Source organism: Saccostrea cucullata, unplaced genomic scaffold (genome assembly GCF_032062105.1).
Source record: "Saccostrea cucullata isolate Sc308-1 unplaced genomic scaffold, CSIRO_AGI_Scuc_v1 ctg135, whole genome shotgun sequence".
In the NCBI taxonomy this organism is placed as follows: Eukaryota; Metazoa; Mollusca; class Bivalvia; order Ostreida; family Ostreidae; genus Saccostrea; species Saccostrea cuccullata.
This window is the reverse complement of record NW_026933790.1, coordinates 229,054-244,284: the sequence shown is the minus strand read 5'-3', so window position 1 is coordinate 244,284 and position 15,231 is coordinate 229,054. Positions and strand designations below refer to the sequence as shown.

Sequence of the window (15,231 nt, the reverse complement as noted above, 5' to 3'; positions counted from 1 at the left end):
TACAGTGGTTTCATCAATATTCGTTGAGCACCAATTTTCGAGGATTTAGTTGTTAAGCAGATCCAGGAATTCAAATGTTCATTGAATTGAGAAATGTGTTATTCATTTTTATAGGCAATGCCTTTGTCCACAAATTTAAGTATCCTCGAAAATGTCTGTTTTACAAAATACACGAAAATTGATGCCAATGAAAATGGATGAAACCACAGTATGTACTAATAATTATCTTGAATTGAAAACACAAATAATAATTTTTTTTTTTAAAGATACGTGTAATTATAGTAAATAGGTAATACTGTTGAATTTAAAAATTCAAGTTCTTAAAAATGGAACAGATACAGTGTATATGAAAACATGGAACTAATAACTAATAAACCAGGTGCATTTTGAAAAGGATATTCCCATATAATTTCCAAAACTTCTCATGTTTTAACAAGCGTCAAAATATATGTTCCATGAAAAGCAAACTAATAAACATATTTTCAAAAATAAAGAGTTACAACTTTCTGATTTGTTGTCTATAATCAACAAATTAACATATGTTGCAGCAATATTTCATTGAGTTTGCCCAGACGATGACTTTTTCTAAGAGGTCGTAGTTTGGCAATATTACAATTTCTGGGGTGCGTTCAAAATCGTAAGCAGCTAAACTAGCAGCTAGGTGTTAGATATCTATCTCTATTGAACGGACAGCTAACCTAGATGCTAACTGTTAAAGTTTGAATAAAAATATACCAGTAAAAACTTATTTTGGGGACAAAAAAGTTTTTTTCAAGCAAAAATAAATATGTACATTTACATTTAATTTATTAAGATGTAGAAAATTACCCTCCATTTTGTTAAAACCTTATGTACTGTGAACTTGTAACTTAGGAGGCCATCTTGGATTTGATACTTAGCATTAGATATTTCTGCTAGCTCTCCCTATGTGGCGACTAGGCTAGCTCTCCGTCCAAGAGCGTAGCTTTACGTAGCGGCGACATAGCAGCTACGTTGTTGAACGCACCCCGTTACATCACCAAGTAAAGAATTGTTCAGATATCTTTGACTGTAACTGTAATATCTTAAATGAAACAATTATGCTGAACAGATTCCTGCACAAAATTTCTGAGTGCATACACACTGTAAATTAACCCAAGCAAAGAAAGCACATCTAGAGTATAAGCAGAGGTCTTCATTTTTCGGTGTCTTACCCTGTTCCCACTAGCACCTTCTTCCACTGGGCCATGATGACAAAATCTGTGATCCATTTAGTCTTCTGTTTATTCTTAGCCTCAGTGTTCTGTAGAAAAATGGTTTCTATTTGATTCGTTTTGACAATTTACCATTTTATTCTCAGTTAATGTTACTGAATGCACAGCTGCCACATGCTGTCTGTATACATGTAGCATGACACAGATACCATATATTGTTTTAACAAGAAAACATATGATAAACTTTACATGGAAAAAAGTTTCACACGCTAATTTTTATGAATGCTTTAAAAACATAATAAAATAAATCAAGCAAAACCTGAATTCTGGCATATCATCAACACAATCTCTTAGAGCTAGCTTCTACTATACATTTACCTGCTGATCAAAAAATTTCTTTGCATTCTGTATGAAATTATTCAGATATCACTGTCTAACATTTCACAAAATTGTAATAAAAATAAATGTATTGGCATTCATTTCAGCTGAAAATTTGCCAGTATGTTTAAATGTATCTGGTTAGACTGTTTAGATTCATAAAATACAAATTTACCACAACATATTTGGTTTCTTTTAGTTCAACATTAGCTCCCCAGAAAGTCACCATTCCATCCTGAAATGAAACAAAGACAACTCACTGTACATGATATTTGTTTATTTGGGAGAAATTCATTTTTGCAATAATATGCAAGACTATCAGCTTGCAAAAATATGCAGTCATTTTTATTATTAAATATTAGATAAAAAAAAATAAGGTAGGTACTAAGTTTTTGAAAGATGGGTGGTTGCTAATTAAACAGAGAAAACAAATTGGAATAGCCTTAAGCTAAAAGTTATAAAAGGTGAGAACAATTATAGGCATTTAGGCATTTATGCCTGCTGCTGTTCAATCCATTTCATTAATATGAATAAATGTATTTTAAATCAAAGTTACATACTGGTATACATGTACACCAATTCCAACCAGAACATTTACTTGGACAAACATTTGAAGCCTAGCAATTTCACTAAGGGAAATATGAAAAAAAATTCTTTACCGTGTTACCAGTAGAAGTGGTCACATCTTACCTGACTACATGCTATGAATGTTCCATCCTGTGTGTCCGTGATTTTCAGGATGGGGTTCTTATGCTGCGGATTTTGTATCTTGGCGGGTAGGTGGAAGTTGACTTCTTTGGATCGTAGGTACGAGTCCTCTTTTTCAGCATACTCTAGCTGCATGTAGGTACAGAACTCATCCCAGGAAATCACCCCTTCTGAGGACCAGTCAATCTTCATAAACAGGGCATCTATCTGGTTCTCCTAATCAACACAAACTTAAAAATGAGACGCCCCTATATCTAGCAGTCTGAGGATCAATACATGTATATAATAGATTATCAGCATTTTTTACCATTTGTATTATTGCATATATAAAACTTTTTTTTTTATTTTCTTATCAACTGTTGAGATATGTAAATTAAAATGCAAAAATGTAAAAGCTAAGGCAAATGGAGAAAAATTTAAAGTGCTATGTGTATTTCAAAGGCACAACATATAAAGTAATTGCCTGAAGGAAAATGTTAAAAACAAAGAACAAAACAGGATAAATAGAATAAATCCTTTAAAAAGGCTAAGTGTAAAAATTGTGTAATAAAAAGAAAGCGGAGAATTTCTTACTTTTAAAAAATACTTTGTAAATTAAACCATAAAAATGTTTACTGGTAAATATATTTAACATTATCTTGAAGCCTTTGAAGTCTAATTTGTCCCAAAAGGGAAAACAATGAAAAGAAACAAGAAGCCCATAGGCTACATCGCTCACCTGAGTGCTGTCTTTGGATAGTAAAAAGAGCAGAAATCAGTTCAATATTGAAAAGAAGGTACAGTTTCAATACAAATCTTGCCCTGTGATTTTCTTAAAAATGAAACTGATGTAAGAAATGAAAACTCATGTATTCTGAATCATTGAAATTCCATGCATAAAAATTATACAAATCATTTTTCTCATATGCGTTTCTATTAATGCTAATTGTGACGTCATAAACATGTGCATTTTGCTGTATGTTCGTCAAAATGTTGCAGAAGACACCAATTTTCAATGAAATTTTCTTTCAGAAAATATTGTCCACAGGCATCGGCCACAAAGATTTTGATATATATGATTTTTCATTGTATTTTGCACAACATATCCAAATATTAAAGTGGGCGACGGCTGTGAACACTATTTTTTAAAGGAAAATTCCCCTTGAAATGGGTCATTTTGAGGCTTTTTCTGTTTAAAATAGAGAAATGCATCAAAGAATGATTGAACTTAGTGTACAAAACATGGCCCTCAGTAAATTGTGCAAAAATAAGGTTTAGAAAGTAGCCTAATGAAATTAATAAAACAATTCTTCAAGGTCTAGATCGCAACTTTGCAAAATTACAGAAATTAAAAATGAGTAATATTAAAGAACGAGACTGTGTTTTGTGAGAGGGGTCAATGCAAATTACAAATCTCCATTCTTATTCAAAGTTATTCTGATTTTTAGAGCTGAAATACATAGTGAGCGCATGCTTGCCCAAATTTCTCAAAAGAACAGAAGGTGTAGAAAAATTCAACATGTTTAAGGGAGAATTTGTTCATACAAAACGCTGACAGTTTTCTTCACTGTTTACGGGTATTTACATGTCATTGACCTCATTGTGACCTGTTTAATATTCCAATTCACCACATGATTTGTAGACTCAGGTAACTTTGTGAATACAAAAAAATCAATAAACCACGTGGTTGTAGATACGATTAACATTCCTTCAAAAGGCGTCCAACTTAGACCATTACATGTACATTTTCAATCAATAAACATAGAATTATTTCTTTTTTGTCAAGTGTTTTAATAGGGCAATGGAATATTAAATTGGAAAAAAATGTAACGATATTTTTATATTATTTTTAGTCATTTGATTTAGGGGGCACGTTTGGAGGCTCAACGAGTTTCAAAGATTTAGCTCCCATCTTCGAAGTAGTATCCTTCCTCAAAGTGTTTTTGACTGTAAAAATAAAAGGACACGGGGTAGAACATGTAGATATTCCATTCACCATTATATGTAAGAAGTACGGGGTATTTACTGACTACTTTAAAAGGTATGAAGAGAGAGAGAGAGAGAGAGAGAGAGGTGTTTAAAATTTCAATACGGCACTATCTTCTAAAAAAATAAAGAAGTTTTTCTTAAATATGATTTTCCCCGTTTTCATATACAAGTAGGCTCAGTTTATTTAATTAAGTGTTAAATTTCCACCGAGAAACGACCACAAGATTGGGGATGTGGATTTATAGGGATCATAATTATACATCTCAAAGATCCTCCCCAGTACCATCTTTCGTAAAAAAAACAAAAAACAAATGGCGTAATCCTTGAGAAATTCTTTGTGTTTATTTTTCTGTTTACAGTTTGTATTTTGTATGAAATTCCGAAAGCCATTATAACTGGCTAAATGTTACATGTTTTTCAATCGATCGATGAAATGCCCCGCCTACTCTGAATATTAATGTGACACAATTAAAACCCAACTCGGACAAGCGCAACATTCCGGAATTAACACCAAGTATATGGCTTTTTAAATTACAAGTACATGTATAAAACTAAGACGCCGTTTTCAGTGTGAATTTTTACAAGTAATATACCACAAAGATAACAAAGTATAAGTTAGGTATAAAATAATTAACATTTGAGTTAATTAGATAAAGTTAGCGGGGTCCGAAAAAGGGGCCACGGCACTATGCTTAAGTGGAAACATTCTTTATGACGTCATATTTTCATAATGGAACTCCTTCATGCCATATTCTTTCCTGATCTTTCACAGTCATACACTCAACTAATATTTAAGCTAGTTTCAGAACTTTTTGAAAACATTAAATTTTTAGGGCACAATAAAGCTAAAACAATACCTTCCTCTTTTCAATCCATAAGTGGTTTCAATCTATCCTTAAAGGGGATGGGGTATGATTTAGACAACCCTGAATCTATACTTAATAAGGATGCTTGCATATTTCTTTCAATAACTGTGGCTGTTTTACTCTTCAAGTTTAAACTTACATTGTGAGCGCCTCCTCCTGTCCCGTCATGATTCTAACAAATCTAATCTACACCACCTCAGAATGCTTCCATATAAATGTTACTAATCATGCCTTCATGGCCTTGCTGTTGTTGAAGAAATTTTTTTAAAAGATTTTCTATATACATTCTTATGTTAAACTTTGCTCGTTCATTGCGGCTCCGCTCTTAAGTAACCCCGGGGTAATGATTTGAATAAACTTGAATCTACAATATCTGAGGATGCTTTCAATTGAATAAAATTAATTATTGCTTTGCTGTTCTTGAGAAGACGATTTTTAAAGATTTTTCCTATATTTTCCTATGAAAAACTTTGTTCATCCATTGTGACCCCACCCTATCCCTCAGGGATCATGATTTGAACATATTTGAATATATAGTCACTACCTAAGGATGCTTCAAACAAATAAATGACCAATCATGGCTTTTCTGTTCTTGAGAAGAAGATTTTTAAAGATTTTTCTTATATATTCCTATGTAAAACTCTGCATGATTGTCCTTGTGGTCCCACACCAACCCCTGGGGTCATAATTTGAACAAACCTTAATCTACACTGCCTGAGAATGCTTTGAAGTTTTCATAAAAATATGACCAAGCATGACTTTGCTGTTCTTGAGAAGATCTTTCAAGATTTTTCCTATATATTCCTATGATAAACTTTGAATGTCCCTTGTGGCCTCACCTTAGCCCTAGGGGTAATGATTTGAACAAACTTGAATCTACACTATCTGAGGATGTTTCCCCACAAGTTTCCCTTTTCCTGGCTCTGTGGTTCTTGAGAAGATTTTTAAAACATGCCACCAAATTTTTACTATTTCTGAACTACCTCCCCTTTTGGCCCTTTGTTTGAACAAACTTGAATCCCCTTCATACAATGATGCTTTTTGTCGGCTTTGATTAAAATTGGCCTGGTGGTTCTGGAGAAGAAGTCGAAAATGTGAAAAGTTTACAAACAGATGGACTACAGACAAATGTGATCAGAAAAGCTCATGCACTTGAGCTTTCAGCTTAGGTGAGCTAAAAACAAAAACAACTTGCAAATCTTTAAGTGTCTATTCACTAATCAATCAAAGAAATGCATTATGGAACAGACCAATCTCATGTAAGAAATGGACTTTAGTCCGTAACAATGCATGTAAATATAAATACCATAAAAATACTCCCATCAGTTTAACAGATAATCCTGGAGCTCTGCATGGGTTTGCAAAAGGGGATCGACTTTAATCAACAATATTTACATTTCCAATGTCTTTGTCAAAGATAAAATTACAAATTGTTAATGTACTTTATTTCTACATAAATGACTGGTTCATCAATAGGCACGGTTAAAAAAAAAATCACATGCGAGGCGGGACAAATAGAGACAGAAGCGGGGCTTGTAGCATGTGGATCTGCGGAATCAAAAGCATGTTAATATAAGGAATAACTGTCAGATTTTTTGATTTCATGACGACGATCAATCGATTAGCTTGCGTGATAATTTTATACATAAACGTCGAATTATCATGAAAGCCAATCGATTGATCACATCATGAAATCAAAAAATTAGAGTTATTCCTTAAATCTACCTTGATTACACTTAGTATTCTTCTGTGATTCAAAGAATATTCAATGTCATTTGAATACTTTAGTCTAGCAGTTATCAAAACCCTCTAAAAATTGCCTTGACTTTCCATTGCTAACCTTGAACTGAGATTTTAGAGCATCTTACACAATATTATGGCAATGAAGACCTGAACAATGCAAAATTATGCATAAGATTGTACTTATTGTTTCTTTAAACAATAATTACTACATGATAAAAGTTATATGTATTAATCATGTTGATATATTTTTAAAGAAAAATAAACAAATCAAAATTCTACTCTACTATTTTTTAAATAGCAAATACATGTACATGTATGTAATATCTATAATGTATAAAAATACAAAAGTAAATTAACATTAACTATATATTAGCACTGAAAATAGACTAGAAGTAACTACAAGTACATGTACTACATTGTACGTGGTGATTTGAAGAAATAAACTTACAAGTACAACTGTTGTTATTCCTGGCATTCGCTAGTACACAGTAAAACAAGAATCAGAATGATTTCAAAGTGGGGATATTAATTTCAATCTATCTGTCCACTTGTCAGTCCATCCATCTATATTTCTGTCTGTCTGTTAAATTTTCATTTCCACATGATATCTGGAAAAGCCTTTATCAGCTTTTGCAATGAAATTTTACACATCAACTCTCTATAGCCTAAGAAAGACACCTATTGTTTTTGAGGTCATAAGGTCAAAGGTCAAGGTCATAAATTAAAAAAAATTCTGTTTGCTTTAACACTTTTGTTTCTGCAAAATTTCAAGAAGCCTTTCAGCTTTTGCAATGCGATTGTATACCACAACTCCCTATGGCCTTAGAAAGACCCTTATTTTTTTTAGTTCATAAGGTCAAAAGTCATCAATTAATAAATTCTGTATGTGTGTAAAACTTTTATTTCCAGGTTATGTTTAAAGAAGGTTTTGAGTTTTTGCAATTAAAATTTATATCATAATTCCATAAGGCCCTGTCGCCCTTCTTAAAGTGTCCCCTCCATTCTTCCTAAAGTAGGGGACACAGATTCTCTGAATTAGCTTGTTTAATCTGGTTTTAGAATGAATATTATAAGTGACAGAGAGAACTAGTTCCCTATACCAAGAAGAGTTAACCAGCCTGCTTACTTAATCTGAGAGGGAGAACTCTAGCTCCTTACTCAGAAACAGGACTACTCAGGAAGAGCCTGCTTACTTTGTTGCCTTTGATGTAGAGCCTCGTTTTGAGGAGGGCCTTGAACTCCTCCAAATCCAGCTGTCCTGATTGGTTGGCATCAGCCTCCGCGAAGGCCAGCTTCAGCTGTTCCAATGTCTCAATGTTAATCTGCTCCTCAATCTATAAAAAAGGAACCAATAACATACCTGTAAAGTTTCATTTGGAATTTAATCTTAATCTTACAATGTACCTGTATATTAGATTGAATTTAATCCCCTTGTGACAACCTGAAAAGAAAATCTGATGATTGTGCCATCTTTAAAAAAAGTATAGATTATAAATATTAATCAGACTGAAATTTTAATAGAAGAATTTCATCTTTCCCATCTGCAACGATAATCCGTTTTCAGCGGAAATATCCAGATATATACCTCCAACGTACTGCTGAAGGGATTATTTTCTCTGTCAATGTGTAAAAAAGTCAGAGAAAAAACATCACTGTCCAAAGCTTCAGAGTCTGAAAAGGACACAGAGGAATAGGAAGGACTCTGGTAAAAGTCCAAGGATAAAGGTGTAACTACATCTCGTTCAGCCATTATATGGTTTAAATATCTAGATGCTGCTCAGACTTGACTTCGGTACTTCCAAATTATCAACACAATTTATCGCCATTAATTACAGATAACCCTGAATATAAACTTTACCTGTTTTCGTAACTTATTCATCTCTCTAGACCTAGTTCAACGTGTTTTACAGGGGGGTGAACAGGTTATATATTATATCCCCGCAATGCATCCTTCTCAAGATCAAACCTCAGAGGTTATAAGTACCAGCTACTCATTTAGAGTGGTCATAAAGTCATATAAAAATTGTTCTTAAAATAAGGAGAGACCCTCCTCAAGATTAAATGCTCCAAATTATTATCAACATGGAAGTGGGAGAGTTTAATGGATTGTTAAGAACCTTAGCAACACGACACTATGTTGTGACTATTATAACACTGCACTTGTTTTTCCCTTTGTCATAAATTGCTTTTCCAATCTTGTTAATGAAGCATGCAATAAACCATGGAAAAGAAATGACTAGTTCAATAGAAACAAGCCAACCTTTCTTCATTGATTTTGGAGATCACAGGAAGTAGCCATTTTTGCCTTTAACAGGAATTATACCAAAAAGGAAATTAGGTTTGTATGCATGCAAGCAGTGAAATTTTAGACTGACTAATGGAACAATATGACATTATCTCCCTTTTTAGAATTTGATTTGATTATCGATTATATGAGAGTAGTATAACTCCCAGAAGAAAATCAACTTTTTGATTTTTTAAACAACACTTCTGTTTCAAAACTTTTTTTTGCACTTTATCGGGAAATATTTTTATTATTTTGTCATAATTTTGTAAAGTTTAAATGGCATAAGCATACATTCTTTGCCAATTATTATCTGTGACGCTCCTAACTATTGTTGATGCCCTGGCATACTCTACTAACTAGAAACTTTTTCCTTATTTGAAGATTTGCAATTATATACAGTGTGTTATATGCACATATGCTTTCCATTAGGTATTGTCAATATGGCAAGAAACGGCAATAATGTGGAGCATCAATTATAATTCCATGAAATTCTGTTTATAGTCAATTACAAATCCTTATTATTATAGTTGTACATAGGGATGGGTATCGCCAAATATTTCGTATCGCGATTTATTATATACCTAATGTGTATCACTCAATTTTACTGTTGATTTTATGCAATCACGTGACGTCGTGATCCGACTTACCGGATCACCACACTCGTAGAAAACTTTTTCGCCTCGTTATTTAAAGATTTACGCGCCTATATATGATACGACCCTTCGGATCAAGTTACTGTTATAATAATATATATATATCACGATTTTTTCCCACAATATCACGATAATATCATGATATTTTTAAAAGCAGTTTTTACAATGATTTTTTATGAAAAGTCATTATTTTTCTAAAAAATATGCTAGAAATTTTACTTTCTTGAAATTTTTATGCATATAAAATCAATTATGTTTGGAGCACTTTTTACAACATTTTTAATCTTTTCTGTATGTAATTTGAAAGATTGAACAAATAAATGAATAATTTCTGGACTTTAAAGTATTTAGGTCTCAGTGTTTCATGGTACGTATCACGCAACAAAAAATCGTGATATACCGGTATACCGATAAAATCGCACATCCCTAGTTGTACATGTAATATTAACAGGAAATGAGATGGAGCAACAAACATAAGGGACTCCAGGAAAAGGCTATTAAACAGGCTATGTGAGGGAAGGGGGGACTAATGCTAGACTGTAACAAAATATGACAACTGAAAAGTCAGGAATTGGATGTCATATGTGGAAATCACCATATAGGGGTGGCTTTGTTAAGCAGTTTGATATGAAAGATCGCCAACTTACAATAGGAAAAAAATATAGTTGAATATCTTAACAATAATATAATTATTAAATCCCTAAAATATTGTTTACTTTAGACTTTAAACATATCAGATAAATATAATGATGAAAGGGAGGCACCCCTATTTTATCCACATTGAATAAATGACGCTCCCAAGACGGAGGACTCCGGTTATGATGGTTACCATGCTCATTCTAGAAAAGGATATTCTTATTCACCCAATACTATTGCCAAGATTCAGCCATTATGACAAGTGAACTATTTTCACATGTTATAAAAAATAACTTGCATGGTAAGAAAACAGTCAGAAAAATCTTTTAGCTTCTGTGACAGAACACTATGGAGCATGTCACATGACTGCCTAGATAGGACTGCTTTAAAAATTTTCAACACTGAAACCGTGTATGATCTCTCTTATAGAAGTTATTCGATTAGTTTGTAGGGCTGGGACGATATATCGAGATATCGTGATACATGCGAGGACGATACGCATATTGATACATACGAAGAAATATCGAAATATCGCCCCCCAAAATCTTACTTCTATTTTTCTTTGTTTATTTAACATTTGGGGTTTAATATATAAAGTAAATAAGATAAATATAAATATAGATGTGAAATAAATAATAATTTACACCACTTGAGTAAAATATTTTTGTTTTACAACATATAAACAACTATTTTGAATAAATTATTCTTATTTGCAAAGAAATAATTTGTTTATTTCAATGCAAAAACAGATTTTATAAGCAATTAAACATATCGTGATACATATCGTATCATGGATCAAATATCGTGATACGTATCGATATAGAAAAAGTTGTATCGTCCCAGCCCTATTAGTTAAATTTGCAAACTTTTTGATCACCCCTTGTATACTGGTAGTAATTTTTTTTTTACAGACTAGATTAAAAAATTATGCATGTAACCAGAAATGTAGACAAGATCGTAATCTTCTATCTTTTCAAACCACTACATTGGCATCTCTTACCCTTCCCTGTTTGTTTGTACTGTCCTCCCCTGAATCAGAATTCTCTACAAACATACTGTCCCTCCTCTGAGGGAACACCAGGGGCTTGACCAGTTCCTTATAATGAATACTCTTCCAGTCCATGTTGTACACTTGTGAAGTACTGTTGTACACTTGTGTTAGGTACTATTGTACACTTCTGAGGTACTGTTGAAAGTATTCATTTACAAGACTTCTCTTCCAAGTCAGAGAGCATCTTAATTCCCTATGAAACTGGTTTCTATGACTTACTTATTTAATTATTTATACAATTAACGAACCCTAATTCAATCAAAGAAAAGCTACTAGCATGGTATGAATAAAAGATGAGGAGGCACTAGGACTTGCACCCAGTTGTATTTGTGGGCTTCGTGAGTGATAACAATCCACTACTGGTATGTACATGTATATATCTGTAAGTCACTCCATGATAAACACCTATATTTAATGTAAATAGTTTTGGTTTACTTTGACTGAGAATTAATTGAGGGAAGAAATGTACACTTGTATATGCATTTCATTCCATTTGATAATCAGAGAGTTCAGTCAGTAAGAAACTGTTCATATTAATCAAATTGTTCTGGATCACATTTATTTGCAATAATTTGTTTTGGAAAAAATATTATATCATTTGCAAACAAGAGGCCCATGGGCCGTATGGCTCACCTGAATAGCTTTGACCATCCCGTTCTTTTCCAGATTTCTCTGTTGCAATACCTTTTGTGACCCCACCCTACCAAACATGTCATAATTTGGACAATTTAAAATCTACACTACCCAGTACCCAACTATGCTTTCGCATTAGTCTAAGCTTTTCTGGCCCAGTAGTTCCTGAGAAGAATATTTTTAGATTTTTTCTATATATTTCAATGTAAAACTTGGGTTCCCTATTGTGGCCCCACCCTACCCAAGGGGTCATGATTTGAAGAATTTAGAATCTACACTATCTCAGAATAGAATAATTGCACATAAATTTTGGCCTTTCTGGCCCAGTATTTATTGACAAAATGTTTTTTCCTATATATTTCTGCGTAAAACTTGGAGTCCAAATTGTGGCCGTGCCCTACCCCTGGGAGTCATGATTTGAATAATTTAAAATTTACACTACCCGAAGATGTTTCTAATAAGTTTCAGCTTTTTCTGGCCCAGTGGTTCTTGAGAAGAAGATTTTTAAAGTTTTTTTATGTAAAAATTTGATTCCCAATTGAGGCCCCGCCCAACTCCTGGGGATCATGATTTGAACAATTTAGAATCTACACTACCCCAGGATGCTTCCACATAAGTTTCAGCTTTTCTGGCCCAGTGGTTCTTGAGAAGAAGATTTTTAAAAGTTTTTTCCTATATATTTCTATGTAAAACTTTGATTCCCTATTGTGGCCCTGCCTAACCCCTGGGGGTCATGATTTGAACAATTTAGAATCTACACTACCCAAGGATGCTTCCACATAAGTTTTAGCTTTTCTGGCCTGGTGGTTCTTGAGAAGAAGATTTTTTTAAAGACACCACCCTATTTTTGTCTTTTCTTGATTATCATCCCTTGTGAGGGAACTTGGCCCTTCATTTTAACAATTTAATCTCCCCTTTACCCAAGGATGCTTTGTATTAAGTTTGGTTAAAATTGACCAAGTGGTTCTTGAGAAGAAGTCGAAAATGTGAAAAGTTTACAGACGGACAAACAGATGGAAGGACAGACGATGGCCAAAATGTGATCAGAAAAGCTCACTTGAGCCTTTGGCTCTGGTGAGCTCAAAATTATAGAGTCTTAATGCATATGATTGAACATGTAACAAAAATATCTTTTATACTATTCAGACTGCAAGCATGTATTTATTATGCGTCTGGATCGATAGATCCGGAGCATATATTGTTTTTGTCCTGTCTGTCTGCTTGTCAGTTTGTTTGTTTGTCTGTTTGCAAACTTTAACCTTCACCATAACTTTTGAACCATGAAAGATAGAGACTTCATACTTTGTATGCATACGCCACTAATTAAGCTCTTTCAAGTGACACCAAGGTCAATGACCTTGTGACCTTGACTGTCACCTGTATGCGAAAAATAGTTTTTTTTCTGCAAACTTTAACCTTCGCCATAAGTTTTGAACCATAAAAGATAGAGACTTCATATTTGCTACGCATTCTCCACTAATCAAGTTCTTTCAAATGACACCCAGGTCAATGACCTAGTGACCTTGACTGTGACCTATATGCTAAAAATAGCTTTTTTCGAACTTTGTTGCCGCCGGGCGCATAGTGTTTCAGAAACACATCTTGTTGCAAAATAAATTAATTCATATTCAAATTGGGGATATTATATCCCAAGTAGGCTATTATATCCTATTTGGTTGATTGGTCCCAACCTATATGAAGACAAATTGTCTATATAATTATACTTATACTTATAGATTGATATATTTTAAAATATCGTAGATTCCTAATTATATGGGTGGAATTATATCAAGATAATATTGTTTGTATTACTTAGTCTGGTTTTTTTTGTTGTTGTTGATGTTTTTGATGGGGGAAATTGAAATAGGATATTGCAACTTTAGCTAAATGTGCAACTGGGCAGTGATATATTTCAGCAGAAACACGTGTAAAACAAGCAAAGCCTCTAAATTTCAGAATTTTATGTTTACTTTTTTCAGTTAGATACACGACTTATTTCCTAAAGCTATTGAAATACTTGTCTTTTTTCAATCAAAATTATAAAAAAAAAAATTGTCTGCAACTTCGCACACAAATAATATTTTAGCTTTTTAAACCGGTCCCTGATATGAACCGGAAGTACACAGTTGCTACAACAATCGCCATTTTTGACTAGACGCTTACATATAACAACACTCTCGTAAAAAAAGCACAAAGAATATTACACCTTTTCATACTTAAAGTTTAAGCAAAAAATCAATAATTAATTTGAATAAAATCATGTGTTTTAAATAACCAGTCTTCTGTGCTGAAAAACAGTGATTTCGAGCAAGAGTCATATAAACTAAGAACATGTTGACATGGTCGTCTCAAAACATGAATAATTTAATATCGAATGCAAAAACAAAATTCATCTTACCTTATTTTTCAGTTGCTGTGAAACAGATCCTTGGATGCTTCCAGGTCGTTTGATGGATTCCAATTCCTGAATTCCGTCCACAGCCCCAAGAGTTAACCGACGGGGCTGTTTTGCCGCCTCAATGAAAGAGTTGTCCTCTTTTGGCGGTTCCCATTGTTTCCTGGACCCTCCTGCCTGGGTGGTGGGTCTGGGAGGTTTGTCTGAAAGCAGCCCAGACGTAGCCGCAGTAGCAGGTCTTTGGCCATTGTCAAGTACACTAATAGAATAACAGTGAAGATTGGCAGAAGCCGAACTGGGACGGATGAGTTTTTTACGAGCCTTGTTGGAGCCTGTCACTGGGCGGCTCGGCGGCATGGTGAGACGTAGATTGTAAAACAATCCTGACAAATTCTTGATCAGAAACTTCTCCCTCTCACTGATCAATAACCTTCAGTCCTTCTATCAAACAACGGCGTCCATGGATTTTGACTCTCTTCCGTTGATCACGTACTTCTACTTCCGTCGACTCTCTACCGAACACGTGATTAATTAGTGAAACGGGTGCGAAATTTAAATAGATTACTAGTATCAACATAGGCCAAAATCAAAACAGTTATAACTAAAATCAAATCGTTGCGTGTTTTCCCTTTACATTCTTAATTACGTTAAGTTTTTGTCATCGTCCTTAATCTTAAAATATATTAAATATTAAATAAACGTTTAATTTAAGTGATTAAT

At 33.6% G+C, this 15,231-nt stretch overlaps 1 protein-coding gene across 1 annotated transcript in view; it reads right to left on the bottom strand.

Annotated features, from left to right (window-relative positions):
- Nucleotides 1-11,572, bottom strand: part of LOC134239370 (uncharacterized) — an 89,048-nt gene extending 77,476 nt beyond the window's left edge. The window contains exons 1-5 of the mRNA XM_062721549.1: nt 11,433-11,572; nt 8,050-8,190; nt 2,262-2,495; nt 1,747-1,806; nt 1,194-1,282 (exon numbers count right to left, since the gene is read on the bottom strand). Coding sequence (XP_062577533.1) covers nt 1,194-1,282; nt 1,747-1,806; nt 2,262-2,495; nt 8,050-8,190; nt 11,433-11,555 — 647 coding nt within the window. The 5' untranslated portion in view covers nt 11,556-11,572. The remainder of the gene's footprint in view (nt 1-1,193; nt 1,283-1,746; nt 1,807-2,261; nt 2,496-8,049; nt 8,191-11,432) is intronic.
- Between the last annotated feature and the right edge of the window lie 3,659 nt (nt 11,573-15,231).